The following is an 18,913-nucleotide window of genomic DNA, read 5'->3' on the forward strand; positions in this document are numbered from 1 at the left end:
ACAGTGACCTTGAATGATAAAAGGTTGTCCGAGTGATAATGTGACAATGCCTGCACCCATGGCCCTCAAACTTGACTTGGAGGTTGGGCCTGACCAGTAGCTGACCCCTATTGTTTTTGGGGCTCATCGGGTCAAAGGTCAAGTTCACAGTGACCTTGAATGGTAAAAGGTTGTCCGAGTGATAACTCTACAATGTCTGCACCCATGGCCCGCATCATTGAATTGGAGGTTGGGCCTGACCAGTAGATGACCCCTATTGTTTTTGGGGGTCATCGGGCCAAAGGTCAAGGTCACAGTGACCTTGTATGGTAAAAGGTTGTCCGATTGATAACTCAACAATGCCTGCACCCATGGCCCGCATAATTGAATTGGAGGTTGGGCCTGACCAGTAGATGACCCCTATTGTTTTGGGGGGTCATCGGGCCAAAGGTCAAGGTCACATTGACCTTGTATGGTAAAAGGTTGTCCGAGTGATAACTCGACAATGCCTGCACCCATGGCCCTCATAATTGAATTGGAGGTTGGGCCTGACCAGTAGAAGACCCTTATTGTTTTGGGGTCATCAGGCCAAAGGTCAAGGTCACAGTCACCTTGAATGGTTAGAGGTTTTCCGTGTGATAACTTGACAATGCCTGCACCCATGGTCCTCAAACTTGACATGGAGATTGGGCCTGTCCAGTACATGACCCCTATTGTTTTTTGGGGTCATCTGGCCAAAAGTCAAGGTCACAGTCACCTTGAATGGTTAGAGGTTTTCCGTGTGATAACTTGACAATGCCTGCACCCATGGCCCTCAAACTTGACTTGGAGATTGGGCCTGACCAGTACATGACCCCTTATGTTTTGGGGGGTCATCAGGCCAAAGGTCAAGGTCACAGTGAACTTGAATGGTAAAAGGTTGTCCAAGTGATAACTTGACAATGCCTGCACCCGTGGCCCTCAAACTTGACTTGGAGGTTGGGCCTGACCAGTAGATGACCCCTATTGTTTTTGGGGGTCATTGGACCAAAGGCCAAGGTCACATATACCTTGAATGGTAAAAGGTTGTCCGAGTGATAACTTGACAATGCCTGCACCCATGGGCCTCAAACTTGATTTGGAGAATTGGCCTGACCAGGAGATAACCCCTATGGTTTTTGGGGGTCATCTGGCCAAAGGTCAAGGTCACAGTGACCTGGAATGGTAAAAGGTTGTCAGAGTGATAACTCGACAATGCCTGCACCCATGTCCCTCAAACTTGACTTGGAGGTTGGGCCTGGCCAGAAGATGGTCCCTATTGATTTTAGGGGTCATTGGGCCAAAGGTCAAGGTCACAGTGACCTGGAATAGTAAAAGGTTATCCGAGTGATAACTCGACAATGCCTGCACCCATAGCCCTCAAACTTGACTTGGAGGTTGGGCCTGGCCAGAAGATGGTCCCTATTGATTTTACGGTCATTGGGCCAAACGTCAAGGTCACAGTGACCTTGAATGATAAAAGGTTGTCTGAGTGATAACTTGACAATGCCTGCACCCATGGCCCTCAAACTTGACATTTAGGTTTCTGGTGACCAGCTGATGACTCTGGATTTTGAGTTAATAGAGTCAAAGGTCATGGTCATAACACACTCTATCCTCACACTTTAATGGTCATAATCTTAAAACTGCCTTAACGGCAACAAATCAGCTGTCATTTCGGTCCATGCATATTTCATTCAATTGTCCATATAATCCTGACAACATGGCGCTCAGGGGGGGCATAATGTTTGACAAACATCTCTTGTTAAAGTTAGGTTTGACATAAAGTGACCTTTCAGGGGATTGCATTTGTGTCCCTAGGGTCAAGGTTAAGATCACTTTACTAAAAATAGAAAAAACGCCCGAGAATCATGGTCATGTTCATGGGTCAAGGTCAGTTACTTAAAATAGAAAGTAGTTAGTACTTAATAACTTAAGTTAGTGTTGGCATATTGTGACTAAACTTTATGGAGACCGTTCATGTGATTGCGTTTGGGGCCCTTAGGGTCAAGGTTTCACAGTTACTAAAACTAGAAAAAATGTTGGTACTGAATAATTTAAGTTAGGTTTGACATATTGTGACCAAGGTTGGTATGAAGGAAGAGTTTGTGGAGACCTTTCATTATACCCCCCAAAACAAAGTTTGGGGGGGGTATACTGGAATCGGGTTGTCCGTCTGTCCGTCTGTCTGTCTGTCTGTCTGTCCGTCTGTCCGTCTGTCCGTCTGTCCGTCCGTTTTTTTTTGTCCGGGATTCATCTTTGTCGTTATTGAACAAATCTTTTTCAAACTTTCAGATATTAATGGCCATGATGTAAACTTGCGCCTCTGTGAAATTGGTACGGGTCACATGACCCTGACCAGAGTTATCTCCCCTTGATGTGTTAAAGTAGGCAAAATAAGCCCTGTCCGGGATTCATCTTTGTTATTATTCAACAAATCTTTTTCAAACTTTCAGAAATTAATGGCCATGATGTAAACTTGCGCCTCTGTGAAATTGGTACGGGTCACATGACCCTGACCAGAGTTATCTCCCCTTGATGTGTTAAAGTAGGCAAAATAAGCCCTGTCCGGGATTCATCTTTGTTATTATTCAACAAATCTTTTTCAAACTTTCAGAAATTAATGGCCATGTTGTAAACTTTCGCCTCTGTGAATTTGGTACAGGTCACATGACCCTGACTGGAGTTATCTCCCCTTGATGTGTTAAAGTAGGCAAAATAAGCCCTGTCCGGGATTCATCTTTGTTATTATTCAACAAATCTTTATCAAACTTTCAGAAATTAATGGCCATGTTGTAAACTTTCGCCTCTGTGAATTTGGTACAGGTCACATGACCCTGACTGGAGTTATCTCCCCTTGATGTGTTAAAGTAGGCAAAATAAGCCCTGTCCGGGATTCATCTTTGTTATTATTCAACAAATCTTTATCAAACTTTCAGAAATTAATGGCCATGTTGTAAACTTTCGCCTCTGTGAATTTGGTACAGGTCACATGACCCTGACTGGAGTTATCTCCCCTTGATGTGTTAAAGTAGGCAAAATAAGCCCTGTCCGGGATTCATCTTTGTTATTATTCAACAAATCTTTATCAAACTTTCAGAAATTAATGGCCATGTTGTAAACTTTCGCCTCTGTGAATTTGGTACAGGTCACATGACCCTGACTGGAGTTATCTCCCCTTGTAGGCAAAATTAGCTTTGTCCGGCCTAACTCCAGGGCAAACAACCTAGACATGGAGGGGTGGGGGGTATTCGTTAGCCTATGGCTTACAGTTCTAGTTGGATTGGGTTTTGGGCCCCTAGGGTCAAAGTCACTGTTTCTAAAGATATTGTTTGGTACTGAATAACTTAAATTAGGGTTGACTATTATGACAAAACTTTGTATGTAGGAATAGTTTATGGAGGACTAACATTATATTGCATTTGAGGCCCCTAAGGTTAAGGTCAAGGTCACTGTTATTGAAAATATAAAAAAAAACAGTTGAAACTGAATCTAACAACAAAGGCTTAAGTTCTTCTGCCAATCATTGAAAACCTGGTTTCGTCTCATTGGGGCGTTTTTACTTCTTAAATTGACCCTTTTTATTGCTTTTGAAAGGCACACATTACATCATTATTGTATTTACAATTGAACACCGTGAATCCGAAGTTGTAGGGACCCAACAAATTACTTCGGAATAGCGGTGTTTCAGATTAACAATTTTCCGCAAATGACAGCGTTCGCGAATTAGATGACGTGAAATACTAAGTCGTGAAAATTGCAATGTCGGTTACACGTTACCAATATGATATACTCGGTTTGAGTTATCTTTCATATATAAAACTATTTGTTGATTTATTGTTTAATAATTGACAAATAATTCGTTATTATACTTCTTTATTAGAACAACATAAAACATTTAAAACAAAATGACAGCACGTGTATGAATCTGATGACATTTTCGAATGATATTCAGAATGTGTTAACCAGCAATTATATACTACATCACTGAAATGAATCGCTCATTTTCTGACATCGATGTTTGTAACATACGCGTGCTCAATGTCATTCTTAAACAAGCGCTAATTGTGCTCCAATGTCACCTCAAGCCGTTGCCTGAGTGCATTCGCAGCAAGGTGTGAAAAACTATGACACGATCAGGTTCGAATTAAGAATTGATAATTAGGTGTGAAATACCAAATCGGAACCGTAATTTTTACTTCGGAATAATGATTAGTTCGGAATAGCGAATTCAGATTAAAGACCAAAATTTAGTTAAACAAAGAAGGAGTAAAATCGGGGCCGAAAAATAAATTCGAAATAGCGATAATTTTGGATAAACGATGTTCGGAATAGGGGTGTATTTTTAAGATAAAGAGGCATATATAATCGATCGTGCAAAGCTCTTATTATGTCTTTTAATCATACTTTTGAAATTTGGCTTTTTGATATGATTTATCATGGGATTTCTCTTAAATGACACTTAATTTAAATACAGACTGACTATAGAAGCAGTGTTTATGTATCAAGCAGATAACACTTTCAGATGACATAATTGTTACTTATGCTACAGTATTTGTTTTCTTTACCAACTATCTGCTAACCTTTATTTTAGGATATGTTGACCGTTCAGCGTGTGCGGGCTCTGCTGCTCCACTTGGGAACTACAGACTGGTCGGTGGTCACTGATATAATTTCATCCATGGTTTCATTCTCCGAAGCTTTCACTCTGGGCAGCAGACAGTGTACATGGACTGGCACCGTATGTCCGTCTATTTTTAGCATGACTGCTTGTCTGATTACACATTTTGCCAGTGAAAATATGTATGTATAAACTAATCTTATACATGACAATTCCTGGAATTTCCTCTCTGAAATGATGTCATAAATCAATTGCATTAATTCATCGGTGAATTTTCATGAATATAAACACAAACTGAGTTGAATTATTTCAGAAGAGTTTCTTTAAGGAATATCGAATATTCCTAAATTACAATGTTATAAGTAAATATCATAAAAAATTATACATTTTTTCGTATGAATCTAAACTTGATACAGAACATCAGACAAGTGTCACAAATATTGAAATGGATCCTACATTTTAATGGATCATTAAATATATAAGATTGGAATGTAAGTAACAATGAATTCCTTCACGCATTTACATTGTGCCACTGAAACTTTACAGCTGTGGCAAGTGACTGGAGACAACCTTGATCTTGCCTGTTGGGACCTGTTGCTAGGTAACCTGGTTGCTATGGAGACTGTGTTGTCGCAGGAACAGAGGAGAAAAGTGGCCGAACATATAGTCCAGGCTCTCCTTAACAAAGCAGAACACACAGAATGGTAAAACTGCTTGCATCAATATGCAATGCCTGAGAAATGATCAGTGTCAAATTCAGTAGCCATCGTGTTTGTTTTCATGAAATTTGTAGAAACTTCTAACATTAAAGAAATCAGCTACTCATAGTTCCTGGATAACAGTCAATCAGGTTGAAGTTTTGTAGATAGAGCATATTTTTTGTTAATAAAAGGACCATGGTACACTTAATTCCATTTGTTTGGTACTTAAGTTTTATTTCATATAAGTATGAATCAGAAGTGCATAATATACAGTACAAATATTTACACTTGCCTAGTCCTAATAGATGAAACTTAAAGTTTAGATTGGTACACTTAATTCCATTTGTTTGGTACTTAAGTTTTATTTCATATAAGTATGAATCAGAAGTGCATAATATACAGTACAAATATTTACACTTGCCTAGTCCTAATAGATGAAACTTAAAGTTTAGATTGTGTAACACACTAAGAGTTATGACGTCATTATTTAGTTCAATATTGCGCTCCGATTGGATTAGCGCGATGTCATTTAACAAATGATATACAACATTACAAAAATCAGCTATTCTTTTATACAAACGTATCTTGTTTGTTACATTTCTTTTAAAAAAATCCTCAATTGCAGAAGATAATTTTAATTGTAATGAATAATTATTTAAAATGTAATTATGCCCCCCTTCGAAGAAGAGGGGTATATTGCTTTGCACAGGCATGTCGGTATGTCGGTCGGTCGGTCCGTCGGTAGACCAAAGCTTGTCCGAGTGATAACTCAACAATTCCTGGACGTATGGTCATCAAACTTCACATGAAGGTTGGGCCTGACCAGTAGATGACCCCTATTGATTTTGGGGGTCATCGGGTCAATGGTCAAGGTCACAGTGACCTTTAATGGTAAAATAATTTTAAAGCTTGTCCGAGTGATAACTCAACAATGCCTGCACTCATGGCCCTCAAACTTGACATGGAGGTTGGGCCTGACCAGTAGATGACCACTATTGTTTTTGGGGGTCATCAGGCCAAAGGTCAAGGTCACAGCGACCTTGAATGGTAAAAGGTTGTCTGAGTGATAACATGACAATGCCTGCACCCATGGCCCTCAAACTTGACTTGGAGGTTGGACCTGACCAGTAGATGACCCCTATTGTTTTTTGGGCTCAATGGGTCAAAGGTCAAGATCACAGTGACCTTGAATGGTAAAAGGTTGTTCGAGTGATAACTCAACAATGCCTGCACCCATGGCCCTCAAAGTTGACTTGGAGGTTGGGCCTGACAAGTAGATGACCCCTATTGTTTTTGGGGGTCATTGGGCCAAAGGTCAAGGTCACAGTGACCTTGAATGGTAAAAGGTTGTTCGAATGATAACTCAACAATGCCTGCACCCATGGCCCTCAAACTTGATTTGAAGGTTGAGCCTGGCCAGAAGATTGTCCATATTAATTTTAGGGGTCATTGGGCCAAAGGTCAAGGTCACAGTGACCTTGAATGATAAAAGGTTGTCCAAGTGATAACTCAACAATGCCTGCACCCATGGCCCTCAAACTTGACATGGAGGTTGGGCCTGACCAGTAGATGACCCTTATTGATTTTAGGGGTCAAAGGTCAAGGTCACAGTGACCTTGAAAGCAAACTCGACAATTCTTGGACCTATGGTCATCAAACTTGACATGAAGGTTGGGCCTGCCCAGTAAATGACCCTATCGACTTTGGGGGTCATCAGACCAAGGTCAATGTCACAGTAACCTTTTAACGGAAAAAAGTTAACAAATCTTCCCCCACTGATATCTCAACAATGCCTGAACATATGATCATTAAACTTGACATGGGTGTTAAGCCTGACCAGTAGATCACCCTTATTGATTTTAGGATTCATAGAGCCAAAGGTCAAGGTCACAGTGATCTTGAATGATAAAAGGTTGTCCGAGTGATAACTCAACAATGCCTGAACCCATGGCCTTCAAACTTGATTTGGAGTTGCATCTGACTTGTAGATGACCCCTTATGATTTAAGGGGTCATCGGGTCAAAGGTCAAGGTCACAGTGACCTGGAATGATAAAAGGTTGTCCGAGTGATAACTCAACAATGCCTGAACCCATGGCCTTCAAACTTGACTTGGAGTTGCATCTGACTTGTAGATGACCCCTTATGATTTAAGGGGTCATCGGGTCAAAGGTCAAGGTCACAGTGACCTGGAACGAAAAAAACTTGTCTTGTGATAACTTGACAATGCCTGCACCCATGGCCCTCAAACTTGACATTTAGGTTTCTGGTGACCAGCTGATGACTCTGGATTTTGAGTTCATAGAGTCAAAGGTCATGACGGTCATATCACACTTTATCCTCACACTTTAATGATCATAATCTTAAAACAGCAACAAATCAGCTGTCATTTCGGTCCATGCATATTTCATTCAATTGTCCATATAATCCTGACAACATGGCGCTCAGGGGGGGGGCATAATGTTTGACAAACATCTCTTGTTATTAATCAAATTTTTTCTTGCATTTATGCTGCAAGAATACAGCAGGGCAATGACTCCAGATCAGAAGTTTGCTTGTTCAAATCATGTCGGGGTCACTTTTTTTGCTGTTTCTTTCGGAAACGTGTGCATATTACCAAGAAGGGCTAGCACGCTTCATGGAATATTCTTACATGCCCTGCTGCATTCTTCTTCAAGATCAATGAATACACATGCACCTAAACGAGTACAAAAGATTCCAAAATTGTATTGTCTCATTTCCAGTTTAAGACTATTAATCAAAAACTTATTTTTATTTTTTGTAGCAATTATAAAACACCTAAAAGTGTAACCCAGGCTGTCCTGGATTCAGGCGTGTTCTTTGAGACAGGAGAACTGCTTACAGAGATAGTCACCCAACTCTGGAAGCATGGAACTGGCACATTGACACACAGCAGTCCGAAAAAGTAAGTTGTGCAGGAAAAGATGTGTAATAGTAATGCATGGTGAGTTTAAGCAAATAAGTAAATGGTTACGAGTTGCTGTTGGCAGCAAAACGATAACATCTCGCCTACACATGTATCCATGTTTCAGACATAAGAGAGCAAAGCTGGGTGGTGTACTGACCAGTTTGAGCGAACTGCTGACAGTCATCGGTGACCAAGAGACACCTTGGCACAGGGACATGAATAAGTATGATGCTGTTGAAATTGGTCAAAGCTTCAGCATTTTTTAACCAATGGATGTATAATTGTTGATAGATATATATTATGTTATATTATACCTTACATGAATAGAGCAGATTAGTCCGTTTATGACTGTTTTTCTTAAATTAAAGTTTTATAACGTCAGCCGTCCATAAAAATATATTTTTGGCTAGTCTGGACATGTCCAAAAGTATCTAATGGACCACTGATGTCTAATTTAGCCTGTGGCAGTGAAAAAACCTTGGCTTACGCCTCAGTTCATAATATACACCTTCAGTGGCTGCCTGGTAGGTCCTAATATTGTCATATAAAACCTCAGTAATGAGAAAAATATCTTAACTTTAGCATGAAATGTCTTTTTTTGATGTGTTTAACATATATGCATACCCTGGCCAAATACTTAACTGACATACAGATGGCACACTTTCTACCATTCTCTTTTAAAGAGCCTTTTATCACAAACAAAACTTCCAATATATTTTCCTCATAGGACAACAAATACATCCAACACTTCATATAAAAACACCAGCCCATCAACCTGCCAAACAAATGTTTAACTTCAAGGTGGAGCAAGATTTTTCCAAAATTCAAAAAATGATTTGTTTAAATTTGAACAAAAAAAGTCATCCCAAGGTTGAATCACAAAGATAAAATAACGTTTGTTTGTGTATACCAACTTAATCCAGATGTTTTTTGAAATCACACAAAAAGATGATATGAGTGGTATTTGTTTTTGAATTTTACACATCATGAAATCATTTTGACCACATCAGCAAATGATGTAACATGAGTTCTTCTTTTTCGGGTTAAGTTAAACTACCGGTAATTCTGTATTATATTTCTTCTCATTTCCACTCGGTTTTGAGCAAAGTAGGGTCAAAGTATGTTAACTTTTAAAGTATGCTTTTCACTCAGACTGCAAACCATTTTGCTGCCCTCAGCAGTTAATATTGACATCAAAAAAGGTGTATTTACCCTTTCATATTATTTTCTATTTTGTCTCATTCTTATTTTTGAAAACTTTTAAAAAACCCTCAACTTTTCATAATAATTGCTCCTATTATTTCATCATTTAGTCTATTTTCTTGCATCTTACCGATTTTATTGTACAATCATTGCTGGTTTTCAATGAATTAGGCTTTGAAAAAAGACAACTTACTACTTATTATATTAATATAAGCTAAAACTACGTTGCTTTATGAAAATGGACCCTGAATAATAGGGCATAATTCAGTACGGCTCTCTTAGTCTTTTTTAAAACTCAACAGAGATTAATTGTAGTGGTATATTGTATGTTATAGGACTTGACAACTTCAAATAGTTTTTCACTTATCTGATATTATCATGATAGACAATTCTGTGTAATATACAAATGACTCCATATCATTATCACCCAGTGAGAGCCTGTTGCGGCTCCAGGAGTCTGCAGGCCACCTACAGCAGCTGATGTCAGACACCGGTCAGTCTCTACCTGACATGGACTGGACACCTTGGATCAACATTGGACAGGTACCACAGTGGGGATATAGTAAGGGGTGTAATAGCTACAAAACATCTCATAATGATCAAGACAAGTTATGCTTCTTGTATCTTTGCTCTTCGAGTTGTAATGTTCCAATGTGATTTTGAGATACAAATGTATTGTTATAAAAAAAAATCTACTGGTATCAACAACAAATGAAATTAGTTTGAAATCTTTGTCATTATTAGCTCGACTGTTCGAAGATTAGGTGGGCGATACTACTCGCCCCAGCGTCGGCGTCTGGTTAAAGTTTTAGAGCAAGTTGGGATTTTCACTTGTAAGTCCAATACCATTCATTCAATTGGCTTGATACTTCACACAGTTGTTCAAAGCCAACACATAATGAGGTTAGATAACTCCATATTATCTTTTATACAAATTATGGCCCCTGATTGACTATGGAACTTAGGTTAAAGTTTTAGGGCAGGTTGGGATATTAATTAATAACTTCTATACTCTTCATTCAATTGACTTAATACTTCACACAATTGTTCAGGACCATCACCCAATGAGGTTACCGAACTCCATATCCTTAATACAAGTTATGGCCCCTGATTGACTTAGGTTAAAGTTTTAGGCAAGTAAAAGTTAAGGGCAAGTTGGGATTTTAATAAAAAAACTTCTATACCGTTCATTAAATGCACTTAATAAAATTCAAAATTATTTACTACCATCTTACAACAAGAAACATAATAACTCCATTTTAACCCTACCGGGTAAATACAAATTATGGCTCTTGATTTTTTTATTTTTTTTTATTTTTTTATTTCTTTTGAAAGGCATATTTTTATATTCTTAACCAAATTTTCATAATGAGAAATCAAGTTATTTGAATGATTTGCGTCATCGTTCGGGCGGGCTGGTGGGAGGGCAGCATCAAAGTCACCTTATGTATTGAATAATTTTAGTTAGGTTTGACATAAAGAGACCAAACTTGGTAATATTACATCGTTATTGTATTCATTTCTAAGTCAAAGCGGTGTAGTCGAGCGCGCTGTCTTACGACCGCTCTTGTTTATCTTTAAAGCTTACATTAAACAATTTATTTTACATATGATATGCATGTGAAAGTTTTATTCAATTTGCAGATACTGTATCATTTTCCATTGGTTGAGCTGTGGCCATGTGACCAGTTGAGGGTGCTGATTGGTGTCCTGGCTGGGCTCTCCATTGCTGTTAGCAAGGTAACATTCATATAGCTGTGTATTAATGAATATATTACTGATGACAATATACATTTAAATATATTGGTATACAATTGTGTACATATTAACTATATGTGTAATGGTGATAAACCTCTTTAAAATTTCTAAATGGACTCAAATCAAATTGTTTACTAGTTTTGGGCATACCGGTACTTACATTATTGCTTAAGGTTATTTGACCATCTGTTTATGTATGTATTCAGGGTGAGGAAAGCGTGTGCAAGCTGTACCTTGAGCTGGGTACCAGGATGTTGTCGAGCTGTGGCCGGCTCCCAATCTTCCAGCTACTGCATGTGCCAACCTTCCTCACCTGGATGCTGGAACTCGTCAACAACACTGCACAGGTGAGATTACCGGTATTACTGCTTCTTAACTTGTCTGTTCGTCTCTGAAGTAGTAGTGAGATTGTTAAACTTAAATCCTTGGTGAAGTCAGCGTCTGCTGCATCATATTTTGCAAAATTGTTTTATCTTAGAAAAAAACTGTTATACAATTTTAATTATTTATTCAGCTGTTGTAGATCATTGTAAATTGTCATAATAAAAATGTTCACAAGTTTTGCTGTCTGTCTGGAAAACAGTATGTTGAAATATCTCAAGAAGTATGCAAGCTAGGTTTAAGAACCTTTGATTATAGGACCATTAGGAGATTATACATATCATTTAATTTTTGTGTTTTACCAAAAAAATGAAAACAGTAAAATACCACATAACTGGCATCATTGAGAACATATTAAAGCTACCCGGTACAATATGAGGATAAAGGGCAAAAAGGAGATTATTTATGCCATTATTTTTTCTACTTACCTTAATTGTGGTATATATGTATGTGTCTCTCTATTCTCCTGATAAATATGTCAATATCTCAGTAAGTATGCAAGATTGTTTTATGAAACTTAAAATTTATATAGAAAGTAACAATAAAATAATGCATGTTCATGAAATGTATTTTGTGTTGGACAAAAAGATGTTATTGCCATGGCAACGAACATAATGAAATGACCTCACTGAGTAGAAAAGCAAAGGTTCACGAAATTTAGTATCAGGACAAATAATAATAATGCAGATTATATAATTTTAATATTTTTGGACAAATATGGTTGCTATGGTAACTTGTAAATAATCAAAATACCAAACAAATGATGACAATACTATAGAAAATATCATGTCCCCTGTGAAAAAGAATTAAAATTGCTTCTTAAAAATGTGAACAAGGTAATTTAAGAGATTAATGAAAAATACCAAACAGTTGTTTCAGTTTTTATTGCAACTAAAACAGTAAAATACTATTTATGCTTGGGTTTTTTATATTATTTTCAACTGGCATTTAAACCGGTAGGTAACTATTGTATTGCAAGGGTTACTCAGTGACTTGTTTTCTTGGATTCTATAACACAGTATCAATCATGCTTGGTTTACAATACAGAAGCCGGACATGTTGCAATACATGCTGCTGGCAGAGGTGTCATGTCAGGCCCTGGTTGGAGACTACACAGTGCTGGAGAAGTTGACACCCCATCTCACACAGGTAATATACGCACACCCAGAGTAGTGTCATGTATAAATATGGTTCCACAGTATATTACAATGGTTCTATGCTGATACATTCTATATTGAAGAAATAACTTAAAACAGTTTATGCTTGATAGTTTATTTCAGTTTATTTTCTGAAAGCTTAAGCTGTTATCAACTCAAAACTTTAACATGCATGGTTATATAACCACATACGTGTGTTTCAGTTGGTCGTAGAAGTTAAAACGGGAAAAACAGGAAAGCCAGGGGCCCTGACATTGACTTTTTTCCTGCTGCAGGAGATTTCAAGGGTGGGTTAAGAATAATTGTGTTGACATTACTCTTTTATTTTATCTTCTTCTTTTTCTTGGATCATATTTTGTCTGGAGCAGAGCTACTTGAAGGAATTGACTGTGATAATTTGAAGCTGTGCATCTTGAAATAATTGTTACCCTTGGGCACTTTGATGCAAAGTTATCTCCCCTCATAAATTTAAATAAGGGACAAAACCTAAAATCCCAGTTTATGTTATCATGACGACCTATTCCAATTCGCAGCACATGACAAGAACAACGGAATTTCACAACACTTTCTTTAGAAAAAAGGCATATCCATTGACTGAACTCAACGCAAAGCATGTTTATTTTTCGCCCAGTTTGCTGGTGACTGATTTCTCCAAATATATTGAAGTCATCATTCATTTAAGAAACATTGAACATGTAGTAGCCACTTAAAATATGGGTAATTGTTAATGATATCTCCATAACGAATTCCAGATTGTTCAGTTAAAGATGGTGACACTAATTTCTTTCAATATTCTATTATTATAATTCAGCATACAAAATGTACGAAGGGGTGCTTTTTCTAGAAATTGTTATTTTTCTTAGGAAGTCATTTTGTATTTTGTCAATTGACTCAAATTCCCAAATTTTAGACCCGTACATTAAATTAAGTTAAACTGTGGAATTAAACAATTCAAATTGCAAGTTGATTGGTAAGTAAAAATTTCTTGCCTGTATGAGTAGCAGTTGCATGTATTTATAACTATTGACAAGTTGATTTTATTTCGTTTTGTATTTCAAATGCAGACTGGCCTAGCTTTCTTGCTCCAAATACCATTACTTGGTTTTGCTTTTGTTAATATTAAGTTTCCAATACATACAGTATTTTTCAAATGCATTTACCGGTAATGTTTCTTGAAATTGTTTGGCATCTTCTGAAAAAATAACACTTGTCAGCATACTTGAGCACTACGAAGTTAAAAAGGTTGTAAAAAGTTCTAAAATTTCCATCATAGTAGTTTAGTTCAAAACCAGAGTTGACAAGCGACTTTAATTATTGTTCAAGGTGTTAAAATTAATACTTAAATGCAGAGGGCTTAAATAGTGGCCTTGCCATACACAACAATCACTTTCAAAAAAGGGTGACCGGTTTCTTTCCGGGTTTAGAAAATATTTTAAGTGTTTGTAGTGTAATGCCTTTGGCAGAGTGTTGAAAATATCTTGTTACTTCTGGACAATCTTTGAGTCTTATTGAACAACAAGATAAAGTTATGTGTATTTCCAATTTTACCCAATACCCATGCATAGCCAATACCAAATCCAAACAAAAGTCATTTGACTCCTGTTGCCAATGTTGTCTTGCTCTGAAACTACTTTTAGTTTAAGAAAAGTAGTTTTACCAGTAATTTGATTAAAAATGAAATTAAACATGGATATTACACACAAAAATGTACCTGTATTTGCTGATACATGTTAGGTAACATTTATTGGATTTTAAATCATGTTGATGTTTGTGTTCTTATTTGGTTGCAGCTGTGGAATCGTCCATACCTGAATGACAGTCTGAAGTCTGCCTGTGAGGAGATGTACGTGTTAATGGCAAGACCTGTATTAAAACTGGCCTCCAGTGTGAAAGATTGCACATACTCTCATCACGAGTCCCTGCTGGTCCGATCTTGCACTGCTGTGCTCACCTGTGCACATAAAGATACTAAAATAAAAGAGAATCTGTACAAAACTATGCCAGCCATCTTGAAGTGGTGCCACAAAGTTATTGATAACAGTCATGTAAGTTTCTCTATGTAGATGATTTAGGGAATAACATCTCCCCCATTAATGGGGAGACATATTGTTTTGGAGACATATTGTTTTAGCTCAAGTTGTCCGTCTGTCCGGTCCAATGTAGTGCGGTTCAATGTAGTGCGGTTCAATGTAGTGCGGTTCAATGTAGTGCGGTTCAATGTAGTGCGGTTCAATGTAGTGCGGTCCAATGTAGTGCTGTTCAATGTAGTGCGGTTCAATGTAGTGCGGTTCAATGTAGTGCGGTCCAATGTAGTGCGGTTCAATGTAGTGCGGTTCAATGTAGTGCGGTTCAATGTAGTGTGGTCCAATGTAGATGTGTTTAGGGGGATGAGTTCATTAGGGTTAGGAGTTTATTTGGTCATGTTTTCTATTGAAAAAAACAACAACACATTTTAGAGGCTTTTTTTAAAGAAGGAAAAAAAACATAAACAAGAAATGTTGACACCTCAGCTTTAGCCAGCCCATCTGTGTTCATATCCCTGATAATGACATCAATCATGCATTTCATGTTTGTTTAAGATTTTTCCTGGCCAAAACAATAACAAGGTACACAATTTACAATGCACATGTATATCTATGTGCAATCCAAGCATATCCGAAGATGTTGTGTTCATCGGATGATGAATCAATTGCTGAAAGGCCATTCATTTAAGGAATGGATGTTGAGGTGTAAATATAATCTCTTGAACTTTTTTAAGGATCTGAATTAACTTGCCACAAATTTCCACCATATAGTGACACATTTTTTAAATAATGCTATTGTAAAATTATTAAAAATGCTTTGCTTAATCTTTGATTGTAAAGATTTTCAATCATTACAGGAGAATGGAAATGTGCATGGCCGACTGGCTGCCCTATGGTTCCTGCAGACCTCAGCCCGGTACCACACCCTCCATGCATCTGTTCTCACCATGGAAACCAAACTGGCACTATGGCAACACTTGGTACAGGTGGTCAGGCAGGCCCTGAATACACAAACACCAGACAAGCAACCACCATTATGTATTGAGAATAGCAGTGAACACAGTAGTAGCCTGAAGAAGACAGATGCAACTGAGTATGGGACTGGACATTTGAGAGATTCTAGAAAAAGTAGAAAGAGAAAACATACATCTGTTTCAGAAGAAAATGAGATGGATACCTCTAGCTCAAAAGACAATGGCACATCTGATATAATAAACCAAGTTAGGGCCATTTTACAATGTAAAGATGACATTACAGGGAGCGAAGCTAGAGATATAGGTATCTGTACAGAACCAGACAAGCTGGCTACCAGTGAAGCCATTGAGCCACTGGACTTCAGGATACTGGTGTACAAGGGTCATCTACTGGAGAATGGCGACCTTCTGGTGCTGCAACAGACACAAACTGTCATGGCTGCCATCCTGGTTGCCCTCAACATCGACCAGTTTCAAGATGTGCTCAGACAGCTGGAACATGACATGGTACTAAATTTCTTTACAACAAAAAAATATTAAAAATCTGTGTTTTTATCCACACTTCATGGAACTGTAAAACTCAAATAAGTACATAAAAGAGTGGCCATATTGTGCTGCAGCATGGCTGCCATCTTGATTAGCCTCGGCATTGACAACTTCCAAGATGTACCCAGACAGCTTAAACCTGACATGGTATTAAATTTCCTCATCAAAGCAATATTATAAAACTATTAACATACTTCCATTGAAGGTTGAAGGATGGTTCTTTTCATACTATATAGAACTATATTATTCCTGAAAGAACATGCAAATTGAATGTGGTTATTGAGAGACATTGATAGTGCATATGTTGCCTATGATCAGGTATATTTGCATAAATTTCAGCACCCAAGCACTCTGCAGTCAGATCGGGGTAAAGTGAGTTCATCCCTGTTCATCTGGAGAAGTCTGTTAAAGCTGGAGTTTACACAAGAGCAGACCAAAGTGGTTAGGAAAGTGGCAAAAGATGTGAGAACAACATGTTTTTTGTCATTAATATTTGAATACAAATGATATCAAAGTAGTTTCGTGAATCACTTTGCCACATATTTTCTTTTAGCATTATTCTTTGCTTTGTTACTGGCTATGAAAAGATGAGGGGACATGTTTATGCTACATAGGCTTCATCACTTTGTTTACAGTAAATCTCCTCTTTAGCATATCTTTTTAAACCTGTGAAACGAATGAATCTTATTGTGCTGATGGTTACTTTACTTGAAGAACTCTGATTTGACCAGAACCATAATTTCACTGTTATTTCATCTTAGGGCATGGTTGTTTTTAATATATACCAATTGTGTTTTATCTGTCTATTGACCATCAAAAGGTCTTTTAAACTGAAAAGTTTTTGAATTTTCAAATTAAGTTTGACATACTGATATGCAAAATGCTACATGTTTTTTTTTCCAGCTAATGTTGAACTGGCAGTGTATTGTTGAGCGACTGCAGGGCTGGGATGACCGATCGGTTTGTCATGGAGATCACAGTGCCTCTTCTTCAGGCACAGCAACAATTGCTGCTTCTGGGCAAGGTAATACAAGTCACCCTAGGGGATGGAAAATTGTTAAGTGACTGGTATTAGTATTTATTGTATGTTGTACATTTCTGTTGCATCAACATACCAATAGGCGGATTTGTTGATTAATATGCAACAAAGAAATATGCATTTAATTTAGAATTTGAACCAATTTCAAACAGTTTCATTAAAAAGTCTCGTTATTTGAAGTTACTGATATTACCCAATATATTAGGTTTATTTCCCTTCAGACCACATCAATTTTATTTTGTTGTAAAAATACAATATTCTTTTTTAGTTTAAGAAACAGTTTAAGAAACAGGAAAGGGTAATACTTGTAATAAAAAAGTTCAAATGTAAGAAAAGTTTTAAAAGAAGATACTCTCAGGAAGGAGTCATTCACAATCATTTCTGATTTCTGTGTGATTTGATGAGATTTCTTGGTACATTAAATATTTTTTTCATTCAGACTGATTTTTCTAATGTAATGATGATATCTGTTACCAGAAGTTCCTGCCAAGCCAGACAGTGATGTTGGCCATGCACAGCTGTGTATTCACCCCGCTAGAAGGCAGCACCTACCTGCCAGCCTTTCATGCAGTCTGTAACCTGCTTAATGCCCTCCTCGTGCACCACACAGAAACAGTCTTCCAGAATGTACCAACGTTCATAGCCTGTGCTAAACGTATTCTTGCATTTATTGTTCACTTTGTTTAGTTTAAACATTATATATATTACAAAGATAGTGAAGAAAGTTGTGATAACTTAAACTAAGTCACTCTAGTTTGCACAATGTTGTCGAGTGTGTGGCCTTGTGTTGTAGGAGAAACCGTAGTTCCCTGAGAAAACCCACTTTTCCGGCTTGGTGACCACTAACCAAACTCAGGCTGGGAATCGAACCATTGGTGAGAATCTAGTGCCCTAACACTGCACTTACCAGAAACATTTCACTTTGTTTAGCTAATAATGCTTCTTCTTTTCAGTAGTAAAATACAGCAGTTTGAATATGGGGTTTGAATATAGCAATGGCTTATATACATACATAAGAGGTCTTATTGAAGTGCAGACATTAACTTAAGCTTGTAAGTTATGCCTTCTTTGCTATTGAAAAGCAGAAATTGTAGAGTAGTTGTCCATGATGATCATATTCCTTAATATCTGTCCAGGCCTGCTGCTGTCTGTTGTGGAGCACTCCGACCAGGACCAGGTATCGGGAAAGCCGGACGTCATTGACAGTCTCCTAGCTTGTGCTTATCAGATGGAAAGGTAAGATGCAAACAAAGCATATAAAAACTTCCCTATTACTGTCCGTTTCCGCAGCATTTTAAACCTTGTTACTCTGTTTACTCTCCAGAACAGTATCTTTGTAGGGATAGGTCAGATAATGTTCAAACTCAGGCAGTGTGTTACCCTTGATGGAATCTCATCAGTTTTATATTTTATGAATTGGTCCCTAGGGGTAAAAAAAAAAATAAGTCATTAGATCAAAGTGGGTCACATGGGGTCAAATACTAGATCGTTCAGTCAAATCGTATAGAAATCTTGGGAATAAACAGCGGCAATATTTTCACTCCAATCTTTATGAAACTTAATCAGAATGCTTGCCTGGATGAAA

At 37.6% G+C, this 18,913-nt stretch overlaps 1 protein-coding gene across 1 annotated transcript in view; it reads left to right on the forward strand.

Moving 5' to 3' along the window:
* The window catches only part of LOC128228775 (unhealthy ribosome biogenesis protein 2 homolog), a 30,564-nt gene extending 12,012 nt beyond the window's left edge, over nucleotides 1–18,552 (forward strand). The window contains exons 14-28 of the mRNA XM_052940276.1: nucleotides 4,592–4,738; nucleotides 5,165–5,322; nucleotides 8,103–8,243; nucleotides 8,371–8,469; nucleotides 9,881–9,992; nucleotides 11,094–11,189; nucleotides 11,414–11,554; nucleotides 12,636–12,737; nucleotides 12,949–13,032; nucleotides 14,536–14,790; nucleotides 15,627–16,250; nucleotides 16,629–16,751; nucleotides 17,193–17,313; nucleotides 17,806–17,983; nucleotides 18,465–18,552. Of these exons, the coding sequence (XP_052796236.1) occupies nucleotides 4,592–4,738; nucleotides 5,165–5,322; nucleotides 8,103–8,243; nucleotides 8,371–8,469; nucleotides 9,881–9,992; nucleotides 11,094–11,189; nucleotides 11,414–11,554; nucleotides 12,636–12,737; nucleotides 12,949–13,032; nucleotides 14,536–14,790; nucleotides 15,627–16,250; nucleotides 16,629–16,751; nucleotides 17,193–17,313; nucleotides 17,806–17,906 (2,304 nt within the window). The 3' untranslated portion in view covers nucleotides 17,907–17,983; nucleotides 18,465–18,552. The remainder of the gene's footprint in view (nucleotides 1–4,591; nucleotides 4,739–5,164; nucleotides 5,323–8,102; nucleotides 8,244–8,370; nucleotides 8,470–9,880; nucleotides 9,993–11,093; nucleotides 11,190–11,413; nucleotides 11,555–12,635; nucleotides 12,738–12,948; nucleotides 13,033–14,535; nucleotides 14,791–15,626; nucleotides 16,251–16,628; nucleotides 16,752–17,192; nucleotides 17,314–17,805; nucleotides 17,984–18,464) is intronic.
* Nucleotides 18,553–18,913: the final 361 nt, after the last annotated feature.

The sequence above is a fragment of the Mya arenaria genome, chromosome 3 (genome assembly GCF_026914265.1).
Source record: "Mya arenaria isolate MELC-2E11 chromosome 3, ASM2691426v1".
NCBI lineage: Eukaryota > Metazoa > Mollusca > Bivalvia > Myida > Myidae > Mya > Mya arenaria.